Source organism: Vanellus vanellus (assembly GCF_965231255.1).
Source record: "Vanellus vanellus genome assembly, chromosome: 2".
Lineage (NCBI taxonomy): Eukaryota > Metazoa > Chordata > Aves > Charadriiformes > Charadriidae > Vanellus > Vanellus vanellus.
In genome coordinates, this window is record NC_138906.1 from 124,155,677 (window position 1) to 124,180,990 (window position 25,314).

Here is a 25,314-nt window from a genome sequence, read left to right on the forward strand (position 1 = left end):
GACCTCTGTCAGTACCGAAAAATAATCCTTCCTTTGTTGCAAAAATAAGCACATTTACTTTTCCTCCAGTTATAGATTTATGGTTTGGTTTTGTTTTTCTTTTTTAATCCAAGATCCAACAGGATGGCTTTTTTCTTCATTCCATAGTTAATTAATTACAGCTTACCTAATGATTTCTCATCTGTATGGGTTAAGGCTAGACTTTCCAGAAATACAACCAATGCTTCAAATACAAACTGCTCCACCAAAGAATTTTCTTCCCTTTAAAAATCAGGAATAAATAGGATGAGAAACATGAGTAGAAGAAGCACTAAGTATGCAATTATAATTGAAAAAAAAAAAAAAAAAAAGAAAATACTGTAGAGATAAACTGCGCAAGATGTTTGTGTGAAAAAAATACATCTAAACCACTCAAAAAGAACAGCAATGAAGATTTGCTGACCACCTTTAAAAGGTATAAATAACTTCTCGTAAACTTGTCATAGAAATTTAAACTTTTAGTCTCCACTTGCAGAAAGCCCAAAATAGAAAGTTATAATTAAAAATTAATAATCTGCATAACTCCATTTTATAGCTATTGTATTCATGAATAGAATGAGTACCAGTGGATGACTATTTGAGTTTTACGCTCTATTCTTTTTATGTCCTTGAACCTTTAGTTCAAGTTAGTTACTGTTCTGAGCTCTGTTTGCTCACCTAAATTCTCTGTAGATGTTGTTAAAAGCAAGCGCTGCACCCAGTCTCTTGAAAGCACTGGGATGAAGCGCAAGACTATACAAGCGTTTAAAAAGAGACTTGGTGTTTGCTGGGCTTTTCTCCTGCTGTCTTGGCGTTGTCTGCTTAATAGACCATTTCAAAAATTCACGTACGCATTGACCACAGAAATCTCTCAAAGTGCTGTCAACTGGATCCACTATGCCACTCTGAAATTACACAACATTATTTAATTACAAGAATGAAGAAAACCCAATGCATTGTCTCAGTGTAGTTATTAGAGCAACTTATTTACACATTATTATCTGTAAGTTGAAAAAACTTAATCACGCTTTCCCAGAAGTAATAAAGCCTCAAAATTATTACTGTCCAAGGGAAGGGGCAGCATTCCCGGCCCTCACAGCACTGGATTAGGCCTCAAAGATCTGGATTTCTATTCCCATTTCAGCTACCAAACAGTTTAGAAGCCTTGTGTAAGCCACTTCGTTTTCTGATGAGCCAGTTCCTCTGCTTTAGATGTGGTATGGCAACATCGACTTTAACTTACAAAAAGTACTGCAAAACCTCCTGATCTATCTTGCTTCCAGCTGCTTCAGGTCAGTGCAAAAGCCAGTTTTAAATTTAAAGCTTTTGCACCTGACGAAAGCAAATAAGCTTAGAGGAAAATTAAGCACACATCAAAATCAACTTCCATTCAGAGGCGGGGAAAAATTATTATGTATTTTAGTAGTTCCTTGCATACACTTATGATAAAAATAGTGTTTCATTAATCCTATAAGCACCCTGAAGACACTACTTGCATTTTGAGAATGTCAAAGAAATAGAGAAATCCATCATCAAAATCTTGGTTAAGAAACATTAAAAGATCACAAAACCAATAACCTGCTTTCCTTCTTTCAGACAAATTAGGAGACATTTTATCTGTTTATGTGCTCCTGCTTCTCTCAGTAGTAAAATGACGCTAGTTAAAAATAAAGTCATACGGCATAGAAAAAAGAGGAAGACTTAATGACCTACCAAGATAGCTTCCAGGAACACCACCGTATCTTGACTCTCAAATTTTTTGTTGTTCGTAAACCAGTGAATGAGTTGCATGACTAAAGGCTCATACAACTGTCTTGTTACCTGAAAAGAGTAAAATCAACTACTTTTCTAGGATGTTGTGGTTTGGCCTCAGCCAACAACAAAGAACCACGCGGCCACTTGATCAACTCCCACAGCCATGGGAAAAATCAGCAGAAAAAGACAAAATTTGTGGGTTGAGATAGGGCATTTTAACAGAACAGCAAAAGGGAAGAGAAAAAACAATAACACCGATAAAGGGATATACAGACGTGATTACAGTACCCCGCTCACCTTGCTGTACGCACCTTGCATCACTGCACCTCGCCCCCCTCCCCCAGCTAGCTCCTCTTACAGCCCGGGCATGGCTGCATCCCCTCCAGCTCCTTGGGGAAATTAACCCCATCCCTGCTGGAACCAGGACATAGGCTTAATATATTTCTATGCTATTTTGCTATTCAAAATTTTTAAGAACAAAAAAAAATCACTTTTGAAAAAGGGTCTATAAAATGAAAAGTCAGCTTCATATTACATTCCCTTATCAAGGATTAAAAAAAAAAAAAAAATCTGGTTAGCTGCTTTCTATCCAACTGGTCTGAAAAGATCTCCAAGCTTACTTTCAGTAAGATCCTCTGAGACAGACAAAACCCATTGCATGCCATGGATAGAAATGCCAATATTCAGCCAGCAAAACAGGGAAGTTTGGTTTTAAGCTGTGTTTTGATCTGAAATCTCTCTTAATCTTTACCATACACATGTTATTCTAACTTTCTGGATTTCAACAATTCTACCTGTAAGTCAACCTGATCAAATACTGTCATACGATAACATGAAGAACTATTCGATACACTTGGTTATAATGCAGAGTGTACGCCTGTGTGCATTGGTTTGGACCAATCCAGACATTACTCACCTATGGTTTATGTTCAGCCATATGACAGCAAAAGGCTTTCACCTAAATTGGTAACAGTTCCCCATATATTTTAATGGAACACAATTCTCTTTGGTCTAAAAATAGAATCTGGACACCAGGGTCCAAACAGCAGTCTGAAAAGGCACAAAACCTGTAATTTCAGTGGAGCTGAACCTATGTCTATTCTGTTTCGTGTAAAGGTGGAGAAACACCAAGCTCAGATGTTTGAGTAAAATATACCATCCTTAGCTATCAGTGAGGTAGCTACAAATTCTCTCCCAAATGCTTTTCTTGTGGATTGTAGCTTTGCACTCATTCAATACTGAAATAATCAATTTCACCTCATATTAACTTCCTACAGGAAAAGAAAAATATGGAAATTAAATACAGCACTAAAGAACAACTACTACCACAAACTCTTTGAATGGATCTTGAAACTTGAATCTTGAAAGCCTCATGTCATTTGTACACTCCTCTGAGTTACTCTGAATTACGGTCCATTATTGAAGTCTTTGAAAGGTCTTACATTCCCCCTTCACACCCAAAATCCCGAAAAACTATCCCTAAAATAGAATTTCAGCTTACAAAAAGGCAACGCGAGAGGATAACATCTACATAAAATTATAAATTCATTCCCAAATTTAGAGGTATGTTAAACAAGCTAAAATGCCTATAAATTAATCTGTTTACCTGGTCTACATCACAAGCAAGACGAAGCAGTACTGGAAATATTCGCTTATGCAATTGATACATGGGTGGGGGACCCTGACGTCCTTCTGGCATCTGAGATGCTTTCCCCAACATATAGGTGACTATGCTGTGTAGCAGCTCACATGCTGCGACCTGAAATTTAAAAATCCCTTTGGTTATGCATCCATTACTTTCATAGAGAAGACAAAATTGTGGACAGGAGAGAACAAGTCAAAAGAATGGAGTAATTTCTCAAGTAAATGTCTCCAATCTACGCTAAATCACTGTTCCAAGTCCATGGATCATGTCCATGGAAATAATTTACACACATTCCAACTTGCCTTTGTCCTTATGTTCTAGTCTCTATCACGGGCAGTCACTTTTCAGCTTGAGAAAAGTCATCACTGCATAAGTCACCCATTATCATGTGTTCAAGGATACCTCCATTCTGGACTGTCTTTGGATATCAACATCCCAATCCGGCAAAGCAGCAAAATATTTGCTTAAGTGCTCTGCTGGACTGGGCCCAGAAGCTCATAGGCTAGGCATGAGAAGGAGGCCAAACAACACTGTAGATCAAATAGCTTAAAACTTTCATTTTTATGTTAAGTCTAACTCTCAAAGCACAATGGTGTCTGACAGAGCTTATAGAAGCTACCGCTCTTTAGTTTTTTTGATGACAAAATAATGTCATCATGAAAGAGCACCAAAGCAATTAATTAAAACATGCATTTCTTAACAAGGAAGACATTATTTTAGCAGTAATTAACAGCTAGCATAAAAAAAAAAAATGCAGAAAAAAAAATACTTTTGTCTGTCTGTCACTTGAAGAAAGAGCCAGTTCGGTCACACGAGGCAAGAATAAATCCAAGTAGATGACAGGCTTCATATCTGCAAATGGTACAGCAAAGCTCAGACGCTTCTCAGTGTCCCAGGATACACATTTCTTCATCATCTCTTCTGCAGAGGTAGCTAACGCATTTGAAAAAGATCAGAACAAAAAATAAGTTTTCTATAATATACACAGAGCAAGTATTTCCATAGCTTAGTCAAAAATCTCTGACCTTCCAAGTTCAGTTAGATTGCCATAAAATTTTAATGCTTTATACATTACTGGATGTTACAAGTACCAGAAGTACGCTAGAAGGCTGGTTTAGCCACCACATGGAAAAAATAATTGCAGCTAGCATTCCAGTAGACAGTCACAGCAGCCTCCAGTTTCAATACAGGTAAGTTTGGCGATAATTATAAATCCAGAAGACACCGAATCACACTTGATTTAAAATACTTCTTTATGATGTCCAATAAAACAACTTTTGTCTTCTACTGTTATAAACAATTCTTGAAGATCCAACATACAAACTCCTGCAGTTGCACAGAAAACGGCTACATTTATGGCTACGTCCTCCAAGGAAAACTGCCATATTTACTCCCTTCTCTCCCTATATTCCTGTATTTGTTAATTTGGTGAACAAAGTCTGACCACCTTGGTATTTAATTTCCAAGGAAAAATGCTACCTTCCCACAGTATTTCTGAATAAGCAACAGAGAAGTACTTGGCAGAAAGAAAATTGATTGTAAAGGCAAAAAAAGACAAATCTACGCACTAAAAGAAAGGAACAAAACTTCTATACAACTAGATTAGTTTTTAGACTGACTAAATTTTGGACTGATTTTATCCCTTTAATCTCATGGCCAGGTATTTACACTATGCTTTTCCTTTTTTGTTTTAATTAGATTTTATGATATTTAATAATTAAATTACAAAGCTGAACAAAGAATAGCAGAAACCATTTTTTTTCCCTGAGGCACTCAAATGGAGCTCTACTACCCGGCCGTACTAAAAGCATGGTGCACTTCAAACTCACAAATGAAGAAGTAAGCTTGCCGAGACTTACGCAATTCACAGGCTGCAGTTCTGCAAAACTGGATTAAGTGAAAATTGTGGTAAAAAGGTGGAAACAAGCTCTGAAGAGTTACAAACCGAGGCAACGTTTTAAAATGGCTTTGCACCCAGAGGGTGGGGGAAGGAATAAATAAAACCATAGACACAGGTGCCTGTGATTTTTTGCCTTTAACAGAAGTTTTCTACACAATTCCTGCATTCCATAGTAAGTTAGTGAATATTTTGCTCCTCTAAACTCCAGAACTGAATAAAAGCAACTTTGCTTTAAACAAAAGCAAGAAAAAAATAGCTTTCCTTGAAAAACTTATGCATTCTCATAAAGTGATGTCAAGACCTCACTGAAATCAACTTTCAAGAGAGACAGCAGAGGCATGTAAATATTTTTATTTACTGACAGGACACTCACCTGTAATTAAGTTGTGGCTGATCTGCCCTCCCAAAGATCCAAGAAGGCGTGCCACTCTAGTCCTTACCGCTTCCAAGGAGAGACTGTCATCCTAAATAATTCAACATATTTATATTAGTGAAGGAAGAGTTACTTCTATATAGAAGTAACTTCTACACAGAAGTAACTTGGTCTACACAGTAAATGAAAGTTTTATGGCTCTTATTAATAAATGGATGAAGAAGATAAAATGAAGAACCTGTGGGGAAGAACGGCATCAAACAAGAGAACAGTTTTGGTTCAATAAGCAAAAGGGGAAGACTGGAAAGCATTTTCATCACATTTTAAGGGCTTTCAATTGCCATTTCTCAAGTAAAGGTTAAAATTTTATCATCACAGATAATACATACCTACAGAATAACACAATAGACTGAAAAGTGGAAAGAAATCTGAAGTAAAAATTACTCTTTTCACTTGCTTTAATCCCAGAACTTAAAGTCTAGATCATGTATCTATATGTAAGCAGCCAAATGATTTTCGTAAAGCAGCCTGTATGGGATGTAAAATTTACTCAATTTGTTTAATGACCACTAGGTTGGAAAGAAATCTTTTTATATACATATATATATATGCACATAACTACTAGTTTCACACCTAAAAGTTTATTGCAAGTTAGTTTGCACACTGGAATATACAAATAAAACCACACTTATTTTGAGATACTTGAGAAGCCACTGGTCAAAATAAACAGAATGTTTGACTTGTAAGCCTATGAACCTATACACAAGATAATTAAAAAAAAAAAATACACATTCACAAAATGGTATTTGCACACCACACTACTGCTAACCTGGGACTTGACTTAAGGCGTAGAAGTTAAATTTTTGTTTCCATAATATGTCAGTCTAGCAGTGACGCCAACTTACACAACTTCTTCAGTTCCTTTTCCCTGCTTCATTCCAATACTCACCCTAGAATATGACATCTTTCCAGCTGTGCTGATGTAATGGCTTTTTGAGCCATGCTGTAGAATGAGATTCACTGAACTGATCTTAAGTAGAAATAACCCTCAGAAAAAAAAAAGTACACATGAAAGAAAGGAAGAGAAATAGTGGGAAGTGATTAAGTCTCATTTAACTCTAAAAAGAAACAGTGTTCTTACCAATGAAAAAGTCTTTGCTTTTCTTAAACGCTGTATCACAACTTTATTAAACCCCTTCTGGGCTGCTCGAGAAAGTTTCTTTACTTCCCAGTTATTCTGGGATTCACCTGATGAACAAAAAAAATGCATATTAATATTAGTTTATTGTACCTGCACCTCATGCACCTACTTATTTTCCTTAAAAAACCCCACCCTGGTTTTGTGACAATTATTATTTCATTTAAAATCTTTAAGCAATACAAGTCTTTATTAGTGAAAACTAAGCTGATTTAAGGATACAAAGAACAAATCACAGAGAAGTAGCATATATAATGGCTACGATTAGTCATTGTTCAGCAGAGCCAAACAAATCCTAGGTTAAGAAAAAGGTAAATTTTGGGGTGTGAGAAAAGTTACATTGTTCCAAACACAAGAAGCCCACAATATAGACAAAAAGTAGGTCACATCCGTATCTCTAGGCATAACTATATAAAAATTATTCTCCTCTCCCTCAAGACTAAAAATTTTTTGGCTGTATGTACCTGCAGATGTAGAGTTTTTCAAATAACCATCAAGAAGAGGCAGAACGTCCTTGTAGTAAGGCTGTATTATATGTCTGGGGATGTGAGCTGACCAGTCTTCCAAAGCATCCAGTCCCAGATCAGCCATTGGGGTACAGCTAAGGCCCAGCTTAAATGCATTCTACATGTCAAATAAAAAATTATCAGACTTTCATTTTTATTGACTACCATTATTTAAAGGTAAAACACCCCCCTGTATTTGAAAGCTTTTAGCATACAATACATATTCCTTCTTAGTAACTTTTGTCTGCTTAACATCTCACTCATGATCAGCACATGATCTTTATCTTATTGTATTGCAACACAAGCACTAACAGTCAGCTTAGTGCAAAAGCAAATTCTGACAATTTACTTTTTTATCCAAAAAGTCAAGTCATTTGTATTCTATCTCACTGAAGACTTGCTCCAGAGGTTACTAACTTTGCTCTAGAATTTCCATATGTGTTTTAGGGAAAAAAAAAAAAAAAAAGTGTTAGCTGTACATCACTTTGACCCACCTGCAGTGCAGGAATATAAGCTTTGATATCAAGCATGATGATGTCATGTGGTAAAGAGAGCAAAAAATTCAGACAGGATGCCAACAACTCATCCTTATATTGTTTCATTTTTGCTGCAACCTAAAATTCAGACAAATAGGTCAAGAACAATCATAAACCTCTTAAGAACCTGATTTAATTATATCGATATCCATGTAAAATAAAGAACTCAAAACCAATACTGGAATCTTATTCACCTGCAGACAGTCACCACAAAGTATTTGATGCACAATTATACAGCTATTTCTCATTTGTACATGAATAGGTGACCAATACACCTCTTCTGACATTAAGTAAAAAACAGACAGAAAAAGATCTGAATTATACAACATAGTGGGGGTTTAAAAGAGCTGGAATATTTCTATCATATATGTAAGATTTCTCAGCAGATATAATTTTGCTTGAGTCGTGTATGTTTATATTCAAACTGAGAAAGATAGCCAGCAAAATCACTTACCTCTTTTCCAAACTTTACAAACAGGGCAAAGCAAGACTTCTTTTCTGGGTCTTCAGGACATTTTCTGAGACTCCTTGGACTGACACACTACCAAACAGAAAATACAAGTCAACAGTACTAAAAAAATGTAGTACACACTACCAATATGAAGCATAAGTTCAACTTGAAATATATACATCACTGTCCAACATGAAACTGGCATCGGCTAAAACTTGAAATGTAGGCGTATTCTCTCAAAGCTTAGAAACTAACATTAATAATGTGCATTAAAGGTCAACTTTTTGGAATACACTTAGTATTACCCAAATAAACAAGATACATAGGACTGAAAAACAACTTTTCAATGGCTTAATTTTCTCCTTGTCCTCTGTCGTAGTTTAACCCCAGTCGGCAACTAAGACCATGCAGCCTCTCGCTCACTCTCCCCAGTTGGGATCGGGGAGAGATTCAGAAAAGTAGAAATGAGAAAAAAAATCGTGGGTTGAGATAAAGACAGTTTAATTGGTAGAGCAAAAGTCATGCATGCATGCAAAGCAAGACAAGGAATTAATTCACTGCTTCCTATCGGCAAGCAGGTGTTCAGTCATCTTCAGGAAAGCAGGGCTCCATCACACACAACTGTTACTTGGGAAGCGCAGTAACTACGAATGTGCCCCCTTACTTCTTATTCCCCAGCTTTATATACTGAGCATGACATCACATGGTATGGAATAGCCCTTTGGTCAGTTGGGGTCAGCTGTCCTGGCTGTGTCCCCTCCCCGCTTGCTCATCAGCAGAGCGGTATGAGAAGCAGAAAAGGCCTTCGTTGTTTAACATCAAAACCAAAATAACACTATTTTAATCCCAAATCCAAAACATAGCATTATATCAGCTGCTAGTAAGAAAGTCAACTTCATCCCAGCTGAAACCATGACACCTCCCATCTAACAAACCATGAAACAAACAAAAAACATCCCTAACAGTGGATGTCCATGTGGCAAGAATGCTGGCAGAATAAGAAAAATGCAGTTCGCAACAGCACCTACAGTTCAAGCACCTACACCAATCAGTTCCAAAATTTTCAGTGGCAGGGACAGTTCTGGGTTCTGTGATGGGATGAAGCACCGCCACTTTACAGTAGCTTCCATACCACAAATGGTTCATCTACCAACACAGCATCCTACTTCCTGGGGAAATCAGTGAGTGGAATACAAGTATAGCCCAGAAGTTGAGTAATTAACCCATATGTGTCTCTGCTGTTCTGGCTAAGTCGTTTCTGATATACAAGCTATCTTCTGTACCATCTGCACTGCAAGGGTTCCTATCCCTCTGTTTACTCAGCTCAGGATTTTGGCAAGAGCATTACACACGAATGGTGTCTCTTCAGAAACTTGGCTTCTAGTCTAAATGTTGACTTTCTACGTGCTTGTAATTATGGGGGTATAAGATGCTATAAACATTTGAAACAACTTGGTAATAGTTTCAATGAACTATTTTCCATAGTGCACAAAAGATGATATATCAAGAAGTGATACATCGTTAATACAACACGTTACCCCTCTGTTGGGAAAAGAGATCTCACCTCGAAGTATTTTATTTTCTTGGCAATTTTCATTGTAACAGAAAGCAGCTTGTAGAATCCACTAATAAGAGGTAGTCTTGTTGAATGTATAACAAGCTCATAACCAAAGGAATACACCCAAGGGTGAAAGTATTCAACATGCTTCTCTGGAAGTATCTCTCTAAAACAGATGCACAGAAAACATACAGGAAAAAAAAGAAACTGAATAGAATATTTGGTGGGTTTTTTTCTTCAAGCTTTCAAGTTGGTACAAGAAAGAGAAGTACTGCTATAACAGAGCAGCTCCAAAGATTCCAATGAGGGAATATGGCCAGTATAATACCAAAAGTTACAACATATACTGAAAGACAATTACACCTAAATAATAAACTATTTGTTTCCTGTACGCTTTAGAGGAACTGAGCTGATGAACTAGGACATTTTTACCTATGACCCGGATGTCTGAAATGCACTTACTGTCTTCCTGCTAATCACCTTGTGCATTTTGAAATATGGTATATCATCACAAGTCAGAAACAGGCACCTTAAGTAAATCTCACTTTAAACTTCTTCCAACCATTTTGTAACTTCCAAACGACATAGAAGCATATTAATACCTGCAGAATTCCACTAGATTTATAAAGGCAATAAAGTCTGTCGGCTTTGTTGGCTGAAGGTTCGAAGCAGGGTCAGAAGTAGGCCCAACCAAAGCACTGTCGGTTTCATTTTCATCCTGAAAATAAATATTGAAGCAAGAACATTGGATCTGTGACAACACAGAAAGCATTTAGACCTTCCTTCCAGATAAACAGTCTCCTCCTCTTTTTCTAGCTGCTACCAGCTAGTCTGACACAGACAAACGACTAATAATTGACACATCAATAGTTCAAAAAAGTAATATGGGATGCTTGGTCATAAAGAAAAAGCAACTAGAAAAATGTAAACCACTAGGTGCCAGAGTTGGCATCACAGATTCTACAAACTTCTTCCGATTCTGATGTTCTCATCTCCTAACAACTGCAGTGCAATATCCAGAAATATAAAGTAAACCATTTTGACTAGTTAGTATGGATGTAACTTCAACGACACTATAAGGAAGTATATAAGCATAACAAAAACAAAACAGGGAATGTGATTTTGGTTCCTCTACAACAGAAATTAATGGACAAGTCATCAGGTCTCACCTGTTCATTAACATCCAGTTTCTGAACAGTCAGGTCCAACTTCTCAATAATCTTCAAAATAGATTTTATAAGTTCATCATATAGCAAGCGATTTAGGGACTGCAGTGGTGAATTTGCAGTAAGAAAGTTTTCATCTTCAAAAACACATTCCTTTGTAGGAGGAAAAAGTTCACATTTCAAAACACCAATGAGAATTACTTCTTGAATTTACAAACCAAGATTTGAATGGTTCAGAGAATTCAGCTTTAGACATTCCTCAGGTATGGAAGCCTAAATTCACCCGTTTAATTCATTTATTAGCCACAAAATCCAACTAAATCCAAGAAACAGTTCTTCTACAGCATGACATTTCAAAAAAAGTCTAGGGTTAGAATAGCAGTGATAAGACTCAGCATTACTTTTCCTTTTGTATTTCCATGTTAGCTACGCTTTTACCTTCATTGTGTCACAGTTCAGTAGACTTCTGAAGAGATTCAGATAGTCCTTATATGTCGGTACTTTCCATCTCCCTGTCCTAACTTCTCCAGCTTCACGTGAGTCTTCCGATACAGAGGTTTCTTTTCCAAAAAAATCCTGAAAGGACACATATTTTTCAAAAACACCACATACGTACCCACCTGACTCAAGCTAAAGCACAATGTAAAATTACTTCTGCAGGTAGAAACAGGAAAGGTTTAGCTTTCTCATTTAACCAATCTGAAAAGAGCACTAAACAATGAGCTCCTTTCAAAAATCTCTGAAGCTCTCCTCCTTCCAGTGGTCAGTTATTTGAGAAACTCTATAGTTATCCTGCTGCACAGGATTAAAAAGCTTTTAAATTCTCCCTTAACACAAATATTCAGTAAAACTTTTGAAGTGTCTAAAATTTGTTAAATTTTATTTTTCCAGTTAAATTAAAACTGGAAGAAAGTTAGATGACCTCAAGTACAACCTACTTTGTCACAGACAACCTAAGCAAACAAGAACCGCGGAGAACAAAAGTCTATTTCCCGTTATTTTTTATTTTGGTACAAGAGGCACGTCCTCATTATGCTGAGCAGATGTAGGGACCAGACACTAACAACAACTGAGCCACAATTCAAAATGGATGGTACTGGTTTTGCTTCTTTGGGCCTTCCTCTGTTTACTGGGCTAGATCTTCAAAAACTGGAATGTATACTCTAGGAATCCAGATGAAATAAATATGCTTAAACAGTCTTTTTTTACCTTCGAAAACGTGATTGGCTTGGAGAAGATTCTGATTAATCCCTGATGCACTGGAACAACAAAAAAATATGCCTGAACAGACTTAAAAAGGCACAGCATTCATATCACTCATCACCTTAGCAATTAATTAAATCACTCTTCTATTTTCTATATTCTGTCATGATAAGGGAGAGGCAAAAGAACATTTGTTTTTTAAGGAGAAATATAGCCAAAACCAGAGCCATAACTCCAGGATATTTCACAGGAAAACAATTTTAATCTTGCTTCTTACTACATTTTCTCAATACTGCTTTGACTTTTTCCTGAGTCTAAATGAAGTGATGACCAAGGCATTGCCCATTATGCCCACACTGAAAAAGCCACCAACTCCCAGTGATTCTCGCACATGGACTTAGGATCTCCATTCTGGCATGGTGCTTGAGTGCACCACATCCCAAACCAAGAACATGGAAAATAATGAAAACGCCACAGCAACAGAGAAAAGCCACTGTAAATAATTGAAAGAAATTAAAAATAATTGCAATTTTTATAATGAAATGTCTGCATGCTGGAAGCTACCACAATTGTCAGCTACCAATGCTGACACATTCACTATTACATTTGCAGGACTGTATCTGACTAACTGCATATTTGGAATTTTCATTTTTATTATGTATCAGTTTCAGAGTGTAAAAAGACTGCCTTTCTAATAGAGATGACGCTCACCCTACTTTCTGCAATCTTTTGTAGGGGTAACTGAACAGATTTCTAAACAGTTTTCTGTGAAATCCCCTTCTCCCCACAATCCTTCAGAGCAGGAACATAAGTTTTATGGTTAAACAGATTACCTCAAAAATATCTTCTCCTGCCCTTGACGATAGTCACTCTGCTATCCAAAATAGTTGTTAAATGTATTCCTTAAGCATTTTAACAACAGATATTGAAAAATAACACAAGAACCCTAAATCTCCATTACTTGAGGATGGGAAACCCTTCATTTTTGATCCCAAATGGCTATTCCACACATCTCTCTTAGAACCAGTTAATAAATCTAAGAAAAAAAAAATCCAAACCAAAAAACCACAACCCCCCAAAAACCACAACAAAGTTAATATCGCAGACTCACCCACAGTGCTAATAAAACTCCAGAGAACTGGACCTTTTCCTGAGAGGGCTAGAAATACCTTTACTATAGATCTGCAACAGACTAACTGCATTTTTTCACTGTACTGTGGAAAGCTATTGATCTGCAGCACAACTAGATGTTCAAGAACTGGAGTGTATACTTCAGGAATCTGGAAGAAATAAAAACAAACACACCCATCATGCAAGGACAATGATTATAACTCAGTTTCAATGTGAAGAATTATGCTAAATTATTTTAGCAAGGTATTTTGTTACAAGAGTTTACATCATGACCTGCTCTGAGAACAATAAAAGACATAGCAAGTGAATTCATCTTAGATATAAACAAACCCAAAAACCAAACCAAACAAACAGAATAAGAAAGTTTCTTGGAACACATTACAGAAAGTAGCTCCTGAATAGATCAGCACTTCAGTGGAACCAGTCTTAAGCTTATTAGAAAAGTACCAATTTAATTAAATAATAATACAGCAGTATAATCTGTTCATCCTTAACAATCTGAATACAGAATGTAAGTGAAAGTCTATTCTCTGCCCCAACCTTACTTCCCAGCTCCCAGTTAGAATTCAAAAAGCCCTCATTAGAACACAGACAGCATAGCATAAGAGGAAAATCAAAGTATCAGCCTCAGAGAACAAGCTAAGTATCAGTACCAAAAGAAAAAGCAGTAATAGCGTGATATAAATCACATAAAGAGAAGGGTAAGGCTAAGTCCAAATAAATAGCTTTGCCTAAAATAAATAAAAAACAATTTGCATTTGGCTATCATGCTTTTCATTACAGCACTGTAGTATTTTATTTAGTACATTCTGTGCATTTTCTTTATTCAAATAAAATCCAATAAAGTATTCTCCTGATACTCTTCCCATCCCCTAGGAGCTAAATGTCATCATATTTCAGATAAAGAAACACCTTCTATCACAGGTAAGTTCACAGCTACTACCTCCTTATACATCCGTAGCTGCATAAAAAAAAAAATAAATATACTGGTACTTTAAATACTCCACTTACTGTATCTATATGGAATATCACACTTGCAATGGACTGGAGGAAACTCGGTAGCTGGTACAGATGGTCATCTATTGTTTCTGCTTCTGTGAGGTACATTTGCTTACAACGCTGAAGGAGCTCAACATACATATCATCAACATCCTTAGAATTTATAGCTTTACAGGGCTTACAGAGAGAAAATAAAATACTGATTTAGCAACTTTGTACAGGCAAGCAAATGCATTCTGTAGCACTAAACCCCCACCCAAGTCTTCACTGAATCATAATAAGAAGGATCTCTTAGATTTTTCCAGGAACAAAATACTAACCAAGTATTCTACTTGCTACATGTATGAGAAACATGGTACCTGCAATGAACTAAAATAATAGTTCACTGATGCAGTGTAATTTTACTGTAAGAGTACTTGAACTTTCAGTGATGTGATATCAAATCTAGCCTGAAAAGAATGGAGTTTGGCTGTAAGTATCTGAAACGTGGCATTATGGATGCTAATACTCATATTTTGACCTATCCGCATTAAAGTAGTAAGTGGCTCACCTTAATGTGGCTTAAAAAATGAACATTCACAGGCTACTACTATTTCACATTTAACCCAGCAGCTCAAATGCTGAACATTTATTGTGCTGGGTTCTGTACAAACAGAGGATAAGGACTACTTCTAAACTAATGAACAAGCAGGAAGCATCCCAAACAGTACTAAAGGGTACTAAAATCACGGAATATGAGAGTTAGGCTAAAGGCTGAATCTAGTCTGCCTAAAAACGTCCTGACAAATTAAGACTATCAATTTGTCATTTGCAGAACTGCAAATATTACTTTAAAATTATGTTAGCAATTAGACAGTAAAAGAAATATTCTGCCTTGAAACTAAATTAATAACTGAATTTGCTTTCTGGCTAAGGTCTGGCTACTTGCAGCAGCACTAAGACTCTGCTTCCTCGCAACCTAGCATCTGATGCTTGGCCAACATTTAGTCTAAACAGGCTAACAATTATTAGCATGTCTTAACATGTTAAAGATTTATAGGTGCGGGAGCATTAAGATTCCTTTTTCCTGTAAAATTTGCAGTATTACCCTATGTCTGTATTTGCATGTAATTTTAACTAACGCTTGCATTTCATAACAGATATTTTTAACAAGATTTTTTCAATTCAGTAATTTGAAATACTTCATTTTTTCTGGAAACAATACCTTTAATTCAATTCCTTTCTAGCTGATATCATACAAAAGGAAGACTAGGTTTCGACAAAGCATGCTGAAAATTCTACAAAACAAATGCATTCTGCTCAAAAGGTAGCAAAATGGAAAGGATTCAGCTAGTAACCAGCTATTTTATCATGTTTCCTAACCTTCTCTAAGTAATCTCTAAGATTATTTAACCTAATCTTTGCTTTGAGAGAGAGGAAAAAAAAAAGGAACACCTAGAATTTTGTTAAATAAGTTTGGCTACCACCACCAAGCACACAGGTTGCAGATACACAAACACCACTCTCTCTACAGAACCTTAACTTTGTTGTTGTATTCCCATTTTAAATGACTGCTGACAAAAATTGGAAGCTGGTTCTTATTGGTGCTTCCTGAAAACACACCTGCCCTCCACATACATGTATAAGCATGGTTTCATTTTGTTCTTGGTTGTTGTTGGTTTGTTTTTTTTTTTTTTTTTTTTTTTTTTAATTTGCATTTGTTTCACAAGCATCTGATTGAGATTCAGATTCCTGCCCTGCAGGAAACCTATCTGAACTGCTTCCACAGCAAAGATGACCTGGATTCTACCATCTAAATGCAGACAGCCTGAACAAAGTATTGCTGTACCTAAGCAATTAAGCGCATCATTAAGTTTTGTGACAGCTGTATATGAATCCCCTGTTTTCCGTTTCAGAACTACTGCACAAGCAGAAGTAACTACAACCCTCAATTCTGCAAGTGCTCCCAGTAAATTCAGTATGTGTTTTAATAATTTTCAACCACAATGTATTTTACAGTGTAGCTAATTGAGTTCAACACTTAATCCAGAAACAACCTCTGTAAAACTGCAAAATGAACAGTGTATGAATCCCAGCTTTAAACCCATTCAGTATGCTGCTTTATCAGAATAAGTTTCCTGCACATACTGCTGCAAAAAGCCCATATCCGCGAATGGCAATGGACAACTCTTTGCTGCTTGAATCCATTCTTCTGATGATTCCATAGAACTGCTCCATGAAGAACTGCAACTGGCTCTTGTGTAGCTCTGCATCCTTAGCTACCATCAAAGAAATCTGTAAAGAAGATACAAAAATTTCAGCATTTCTAAAAACATGAAAAAAGCCACAAAAAATTACAGTATGTCTTAAAAGATACCCAGCTTGTTACACAAAGCATTTAAAACAAAATGACTATTTAGCAAAAAGATTCACTGAACTTACAAGCATCAAATATTCCCACTATTTCAAGAAATTTGGCCTTGCTTTAGTCTCAGAGATGCCAGTGAAGTTACAATACCTGCTTAAGGAATGAATCTAGTGCAGAATGACTCATTTTCTTCAGCTCCTGGTTTGCATGGCCACACCATTTACACATTGCTTCAAAGAGGGAGACATAGTTGTCCAGCAGTAAGGTACCAAACTGAGCAGCGTGCCGGCTGAACAACTGTAAACCAGCTGCAATTGAAAACCAATTCTCATTAAAACCCAGACTTATATTCCACTTTCCAAAACCAGACCAGACTATAAAAGCACACATTGGGACTTTAGGTAAGTATACATACCAAGACTGGAGGGTATAGAATGTTTTCTTCTAACCATTACAGTATCAGTATCGAAACATTAAGAACTTACACATAAAAACAACCCTCAAAAATCCTATTTTTTGGTGTACACCATCACGGAAAACCTAGCTGTGTTCTGAAGTAATTTACATTAACAGTGAAGAAGAAAGGGATTCTACTGGTTACTACTAATAATACTCAATTGTACAGTTCACAAAGATTTGATTTCTGTGGTCAGGACATATGCCCGAGTCCCCTCCTCCACCAAACTGTGATGCAGACAAATAACAAGTTCGGAACATAGGTAATTTCACAATCCCACATATAAGCATAAATGAAATGTCAAGATCCCTAATGATTTCTTTTTTGCAGACTATCTTTAAAGAAAGTTTTACCCTTCACAGTTGCCATGGGCCTACTATCCAAACCTTGCATTTTTTTTGCAATTTCTACATAAGCCACTCACGTTTCAGAGGCCAACTCCTCATTCTCTTCACGAACTTAATTTGTTCAAAATTTCCTCCTCCTTCTTCCAGTGAAATTCCCTTTCTCTTTCTATTTTTTTTCTTTAACCCAATCCACCATGTTCTCTTTTCTCCTAATTTGCTACATTCCTCTTATTTCTACTCCTACCACGATTCCCTTCTCATACCAGGGTTTTGTACTACTCCAGAAGGGCAAATGGCATCAAGTGTAACCCTGCTATTCAGAAGCTGATTAGACCTTGCCTAGTTTAACCAAATACGTGCTTAATTCTTTAGATTCCAACTTAAAGTACACCAGCTTTTCCCAATCAGCTCAGAAGACAGAAGACAGCCAGTAGAGAATAAACAACTCCAGGCAGAATACACCATTGTATATATGGTATCCACCACAGCACGAATTGACATAATTTACAATCTTACCTAGATGTACTGCGTATCGCTTCTGATCAACCTGTAACACCAGAAAAGGTTTGTCATATGTGATTTATTCTTCATTAGGGCTAATTCATTTATGCAGAACAATTAACACGTGGCAGATTTACCTGTGGGTTGATTGCCTTCATTGCAAAATCAAAAATCTCCTTTGCAGTCTGAGGATCTGTGAAACAATCCAATAATGACTATTTCACTATTGACACACAAGAGGTAGCGTGAAGACAAAGATATTTTTATCCAAAGCTCAGTATGAAGAAGCAATATTGGAAAGCGGTACATGTCTCATTTTAAGAGGCAGAGAGGCTTTTTCTCTAAATACTCTTAAATTTGAAAAAAATTGTACATCCATATTCACTGACTTTCCTGAACACCCATGTTTTAACTGACATGTCTCTTCTAAGAGAAACACCATCTCTGTATAAAACACGTTCCAGCTTCAATGTGGCTCTCACAGTTGCCCAATCTCTGGTTAGAAAACAGCACTTCAAACATTTACACATAGAAACACACTGATGAAGCCACTCCACACAAAGACAGACTACAAAGACCATGTAGCTGTATAGACCTTACTTTTGCATAAACCATCTACCAGCGGGGAAATTTTCATTCTGAGTTCACAGCAAGAAACGGTGCTGCTTGCTGGCTGTATAATGATTAAGATATATCAAATTGTATTAACTGTCTTTCACATAGAAAAAGTACATACCTTCATCCACAGATTTGGTAAAGTTGTACATGAGTGCACCCAGTCCCCTCAGACATCCTACTACAACAGGTAGCTTGGGTCCCCTTGTAGCCGATGTCATCTAAAAAAAGTTGGAATTGAAAAAAATACTATGCTTAAGCTAAGATAAATTCACACCGAGGCTTCGCAGTTCCTAGAAGTGTAGATAAAATAACATATTCCAACTTAATACAGTTATGTTGGCACCCACCTCTGTGAACACAAGTCCACAGAAACATCTGCTACTCAGAAGTTTCATATCATTTGGGAGGGAGTTTAACCACAGAAGTATAAGAAATCCCTTGAAAAGCATGAAATACGTTGCACCAAGACCAACCATAGCAAAACTTAGGTAGCACACACTAATGTCAAAAGCGCAGAATACAGGGAAGCAAAGTTCAGCTGAACTGTTACCTGAAATGCAAGGATTTTGCAGCTAGTAGAGACCAAATCAGAAACTACCAGTGTGTGGCAATATAACTGGTTTTGGGTGCTACTGCAATGATCACAGCATGACATCTTTTCTCACAGTAAATTGGTTAATTTGCTGTCACTGATGGCCTTGAATTGTTACTTTGAAAGCTTCTCAGTACCAGAGAACGCAAACTTAAGGAAGCATTTATGATTGTCCAGTTAGATCCCTACAAATTGTACTACTTACAACAGTATTCCAATATACAGTGCTACACACATCAAAGGAAAAAAACAAACAAACAAACCAACCATGAGTCAGAAAAGAAATTTCAATCATACCTGTGTTTTAAGCTCTCCCAAATAAGCTCGGAATAGTTTTTCAGAGTTGTTAATCATGTCACTAGGCTGGACCTCTCCCAAAACTCCCAAAAGCTCATAAATCTTCTCCAGTACTAGAAAGTAATTTAATATTATTAAATACTAATTACTGAAATCACTATTTTGACATTTCCATTGCAATTGCTATGTAACTTGCAACCATGAGAACCCATCCCATGTGGTTTAATTTTAATTGGTGATTAGCATGTGGGAAAGACAGCTCTTTATGATGTACATACACACAAACATACATCTATCTACGATATATACCTACCACGATGTGAGATGCATCTTCCTCCAACATTAGTACGTTAAACGCATTTACTCTTTTTAAACACGGCTTAGAAAACTGATTAATAAAGGCCATATTCACTGAGGAAGCATTTACCACCAAACCAATTTTGCTGCTGGCCTTGAGGTCATGCTGGGTCTTTTAAGTACCATCAGGGTTAAGGCCAACAGCTAGCACGAGTTTCTAGGCTTGAGTTGAGAGTAAAGGCACAGCAAGTTCTGTGAGGACTAGACCTGCCAAGCGAAGATTTCAGCTACAACTAGCCAAGACAATCAAACCAGAGCTCATATTAATATGCTTAACATCATAAACAGCATTAATCAGGCAAGGCAGGAGCTGATGAGCTCACATTAGGCATGACCAGTGCAGGAACTATCACACTAAAACTGCAGCTCTGAGGACAAAACTGGCCAGGGTTGGAATAAGGTTACAAAAAGCTTTAGCAAATGAGCTGGGGTTTACATGAATTCTGGCAGGGACAGGCAGCCTCTGCTTTTGATAAGACCACCCACTGGAACGACCAGGACTGCTCTTAAGGCCCAAAGTTACAGGGGTGGGTGGGTGTGTATAGTTATAAAACAGGTACAAGAGTAACTTCAAAGGTTCAGCTACACCAGGTTAGCAAGGAACCTGGGAAAAAACATAATCTAAGAGTCTAGCAAAGTTACGTTGGTTAATGACAAGAAAGCTGCAATTACTTTCAGGATTTAGGTATTCAGGGACTAATAATAACAGATTAAACGTACAAATACTCTTTTACGTTGGGAATCCTGAGCCAGACCTATACTTAAATTCAATATGAACTGCCACCATTCAGTTCAAGTATATGATTTCTCCCACATTAACTCATACGTATATACAAGTCTGCTAAGAAACAGCTAACTGCATGATCGTGATCACAAGACCTGAACAAATTTTACAAGCTCTGAAACATGACAGCTACCATTTTTAAACACACTTGCCATAGGAATAACAATTACACATTTCCATAGGGTATAATCCAACAAAAATTTAGTGTAAATAAAACAAAAGGACATCGATAGAAAAAGACCCTATAGCCTACCTGTATCAGAAATTTTACTTTTTGTGGCAAGTTCCCCATAAAATTTATTAAATATCTCCGCTACTTTCATTTCTTCCATCAGACAGGAACGTCGTAAACTTTGGAGCAACTAAGACAGATTAAAAAAAAATGAAAATTTAGGAAACTTGTTAACAGCACTACCACAAGCCTATTTGGTCTAAATAAAAAACACAATTCATGTATGTAACGTCAGCTGAAGTATGCTGTTCAATGAAAGAGTTTTAAGATGACTGGTCCAGGAAAGAGTATTGGCATGAAATCTACTTTTATCACAAACTACCTTCCTATATATGTACAAATATAAAATTAGTAATTTAAAATTTATATTATACATATTATATACAGAACATCTACATTAAAATTATGCTTAATATAATTATACATATATATACACACATAGGTAAAAACCCCACAAGAGCACAGGCTTAGCAAACCTGCAGTAGTCTTTATCATATTGCATTTCTCTCCCTGCCGCTATCAAGCCTATCCAATTCACAGAAGAAATTACTCATAATAACTCAGAAGGAAGTTTTGTTTCTCATAAACAAAATTAAGCAGGTGCAAAATCGTTGCAGAACAAGGGTCTAATGCATTCTAAGGAAGCATAGTATGAAATTACTGTCTCACGCAGTAATAAAACTGAAAAAAAGCCCTCCTCCTCCACACCTTCCACCTCCACATGTCTAATATAATATTATACATTAATACATAATATTTCCAAGTAAGAATACAATTGAACTGCACAATTTCTCCTTAAATAACCATAACAAACTGGGAGGGAAAAGATCTGCAACTGCCCCCAAAACAATCACGTCTTGCTCCAGCAGACGGAGTGACATGCTCACATGTAAGCAACCTACCAGAGGAATATCAAAGACAATCTGTTGTTAAGACATATCTCTTACTAAGACCTAAATATTACACTATCGCTATTCTCTTGCTGCTAGAGACTACAGATTTTCTACATGATATAGCACAACTATAGTAATACAACAGATTTTCTACTTTTTCTAGAAACAAGAGAGAGGTTTATAAAATGCATTTTACCTTAATCAGAAGTTCCAAAGCTGGGATTTTACATTTTGCTGCTCTCTCTTTTGTATAAACACTAATACAAGTTTGCTAGATAGGAAAAAATAAGGAGATTATAATACTTGAAAGTACAGAAGGGAATTAAAAGATAACATTTATCTACCTTTTTAAAGTATCTGTTCCTAACAAGTTTAAGGTTTTTAAAGAAGACTAAAACAATACAATAATTCAGTCCTGCAAGTGGTTTCACTGACAACGCTGCAGCACTGTCTAACATAACAACAAATCCCAGCTCAAGCAAATATAGTGCAGCTTCTGGAATAAAAGGGACACATAGCAAATATTCCACCTCTGTACTATCATTCCTTACAATATGTAGCTACTAATTCAATACTAGAGAGCGCAGTGGTACAGTCAAGCATTTCTATGCAAAGCAGTATTATTCAGCGATCTAGACTCAGGGAACCTCATTTTTAGAAGTCTTGTAGTTTCCACCAATTTCTGCATATATTGCAAAAGTAACGACTTTGCAGGGAAAGAAATTAAAAATCGGTATTCAAAATTAACCATCACCTATAGAAACATTTAAAGTATTACACTTAAACTATGAATTTAGTCTGTATAAATTCAAAGTTACAGCTATTATTTTCAATAACTTATTTTCAAAATCAATACCTATTATTTTCTATAAAGAGAAGTTAATAAAATTAGTCTATAGTTGAAGAAACAATTCCACACTACTCTGTTGTATTAATTACACTTCATGTCAACCAAGTTATTTCAGCTCTAAGAAGAACACGAGAGATAGGTAAGGCAAACTGGGAGAGGTGAAGGATAATTATGAATCTGTTATGGTATGACACCCACCAGAATTGTTTCAACCATTCAGCAAAGAAATAATAATAAGAATAATAAATGAAATCATTTTCCTTTACCCACCTTAATATTACAGGCATAAGGATGAACTTTGTCACCAACTTTTTCCATGAAGACACAAAGAAACTTCAACGCTTCTTCCCTGCAATCTCGAAACTGAGAAGGTAAAAAAAAAATAAATTTAGTTTTAATGTGTATAATATACCATGCTGTTTATATAGCACTATCTGAACATTTCTTTAAAGTTTACCGACTTACCTCCTCTATGCCCAGGGATTTGTGGATAAAGACCAGTAAGCCGTGCTTTTGGGAAAACACCAGGGACAGGTGCAGCGCTGCGGGGAAGCAAACAAACCATCAGGCGGTTGGTCTCCTTTCGAGAGCAGGCAGGGCTGGACACCCCTCAGCCCGTCACCTTCTGCAAAAAGATGCCTTAACGCCTTGGATGGGACTGATGCTTGTCACCAGAAAAACCCACAACTTAATGCGGGGGCTTCTGACCTCCCTATAGACTCAGGCCCAGGCCCTGTGCCTCTGAGCTGCCTCAGGGACAGCTAACCCGGGGGCAGGTCAGCAGAGAGGGGAACGCACCGAAGCATTTTTACCGAGGGGAATGGTTAATTGGGGCAAGAGGCCATCCCTCTCCCAAAATCAACCTTTTATGTCATGCCAGCAGCCCTCATGTGTCAAGAGCTGACAGAGGAAGGGCAGAGCCGTCCTGCAGGACCAGAGATCTGGCGTGTCCCCCTCACATTAATGAGCCCTCCCCAAGCCAAGTTCATAGATTCATAGAATGGTTATAGACTGGGAAGGGACCTTGAAGATCATCTAGTTCCAACCCCCACTAGACCAGGTTGCTCAAAGCCCCATCCAGCCTGGCTTTGAACACCTCCAGGGATGGGGCCTCAACAACTTCCCTGGGCAACCTGTTCCAGTGTCTCACCACCCTCAGAGTAAAGAATTTCTTCCTAATATCTAATATAAATCTACCCTCTCAGTTTAAAACCATTACTCCTTGGCCTATCACTACACTCCCTGATAAAGAGTCCCTCCCCAGGTCTCCTGTAGGCCACTATAAGGTCTCCCCGGAGCCTTCTCTTCTCCAGGCTGAACAGCCCCAACTCTCTCAGCCTGTCCTCACAGGAGAGGTGCTCCAGCCCTCTGATCCATCTTTGTGGCCCTCCTCGGCATCCACTCCATCAGGTTTGGAGCAGTCGCTGTTTTAAATACACCAGCGAGGCAACGCCGGCCCCAGGCCTCGTTCAGAGCCCCTAAGGCCGCCCCGTCCCTCCCCTCAGCTCCCCCCGCCGGCCGAGCCGGGCCGAGCCGAGCCGGGCCCGAGGGCGCACCCTGAGCGCCGCCCGCCATGCTGGTGAGGCAGGTCTCCCCCAGGCTGCGGAGCAGGCTGTAGCCGTGCAGGGCGGCGCTGGCAGCATCGCCGGGCTGCAGGCAGCGGTGCAGCTGGTGCAGGCACTCCTGGATGCTGGCCATGCTGCCGCGGGCCGACAGCGCAGACAGCGACACGGGGCGGGGACGGAGGCGGAAGCGGGCGCTAAGGGCCCGCCCATGGCCGGATCCAACACAGCCAGTAGGGGGGGGAACGCGACGGGACACGACGCTCTGTGGCAGTCAGGACTAGTATACTCCGAGAAACGCGGGTAGACCTCGGCCTAGAAAAGTGGGTTTGGGGTCATCTTTATGTCTCGCCGCAGGATCGGCTCAGTATACACACATACACTCTTTCTCCCGCCCCTCCCCCCCGCGGAGAATGGGCTGCCCCGACCTCCCCACGCCTCCCTGCCCCACCGCAGGACTAGTTTTGCCGCGAAATTCGGTCAGGTGCGGGCGGTTTCACTCTGGGCTGGAGGGGGGCGGCGATGTCCCATTGCTGAGGCCAGCCTCCGTCTCGCAGCACAAGGAGAGCCCTGCAGCTTCTGTCCGTACCGCAGCAGCTCGAGCAGGCCGCGACCCTCCCCTTGGGGCCCGAAGCGTTGATCTCCTTCCTCCTTTCCTTCTCCGCTCCCCGCGCTCCCCCCTTTCCTGCATCAGTTGGGCGCTCCCGTTGCAATCGCGCCTAGCCATTGGCCAGAAAGCCCGCGAGAACGCGCGCGCAGGGGCCTCGCTTGGCGCGGAGTTTCCCGGTGCTGTTCGGGGTCGGAGAGGTACGGGACGGGACGGGGTGGGGGGGTGCTGGTACCGATTGCTGCCCCTCTCTCCCGGCGGCTCCGCGCTTGGCTGTGCGCAGGGAGAGGGAGGGAAGCCGGGAAGCCCGCCGGTCTGGGCTCGGGGGCTCGCACGGTGGCGGAGCGCCCGCAGCCCGCGTTCTTTATGCCCCCCCCCCCCCCCCCCCCCCTTCCCGCCGTAGGTAGATAGGAGCGTTGCAGGAACCGGAG

The 25,314-nt window shown here is 38.6% G+C and overlaps 1 protein-coding gene across 1 annotated transcript in view; it reads right to left on the minus strand.

The window, feature by feature from the left end:
* The window catches only part of PRKDC (protein kinase, DNA-activated, catalytic subunit), a gene marked incomplete at its 5' end in the record, with an annotated part of 88,385 nt that extends 63,973 nt beyond the window's left edge, over positions 1-24,412 (minus strand). Inside the window, 28 exons of the mRNA XM_082479176.1 lie at positions 167-261; positions 697-923; positions 1,732-1,839; positions 3,380-3,532; positions 4,188-4,351; positions 5,692-5,782; positions 6,833-6,939; positions 7,354-7,513; positions 7,890-8,009; positions 8,386-8,472; positions 9,947-10,106; positions 10,543-10,658; positions 11,110-11,259; positions 11,545-11,682; positions 12,316-12,365; positions 13,421-13,589; positions 14,452-14,616; positions 16,567-16,713; positions 16,937-17,094; positions 18,107-18,137; positions 18,229-18,284; positions 18,828-18,927; positions 19,599-19,711; positions 20,993-21,101; positions 22,061-22,135; positions 22,985-23,077; positions 23,180-23,256; positions 24,271-24,412. Coding sequence (XP_082335302.1) covers positions 167-261; positions 697-923; positions 1,732-1,839; positions 3,380-3,532; positions 4,188-4,351; positions 5,692-5,782; positions 6,833-6,939; positions 7,354-7,513; positions 7,890-8,009; positions 8,386-8,472; positions 9,947-10,106; positions 10,543-10,658; positions 11,110-11,259; positions 11,545-11,682; positions 12,316-12,365; positions 13,421-13,589; positions 14,452-14,616; positions 16,567-16,713; positions 16,937-17,094; positions 18,107-18,137; positions 18,229-18,284; positions 18,828-18,927; positions 19,599-19,711; positions 20,993-21,101; positions 22,061-22,135; positions 22,985-23,077; positions 23,180-23,256; positions 24,271-24,412 — 3,361 coding nt within the window. The remainder of the gene's footprint in view (positions 1-166; positions 262-696; positions 924-1,731; positions 1,840-3,379; positions 3,533-4,187; positions 4,352-5,691; positions 5,783-6,832; positions 6,940-7,353; positions 7,514-7,889; positions 8,010-8,385; positions 8,473-9,946; positions 10,107-10,542; positions 10,659-11,109; positions 11,260-11,544; positions 11,683-12,315; positions 12,366-13,420; positions 13,590-14,451; positions 14,617-16,566; positions 16,714-16,936; positions 17,095-18,106; positions 18,138-18,228; positions 18,285-18,827; positions 18,928-19,598; positions 19,712-20,992; positions 21,102-22,060; positions 22,136-22,984; positions 23,078-23,179; positions 23,257-24,270) is intronic.
* Between the last annotated feature and the right edge of the window lie 902 nt (positions 24,413-25,314).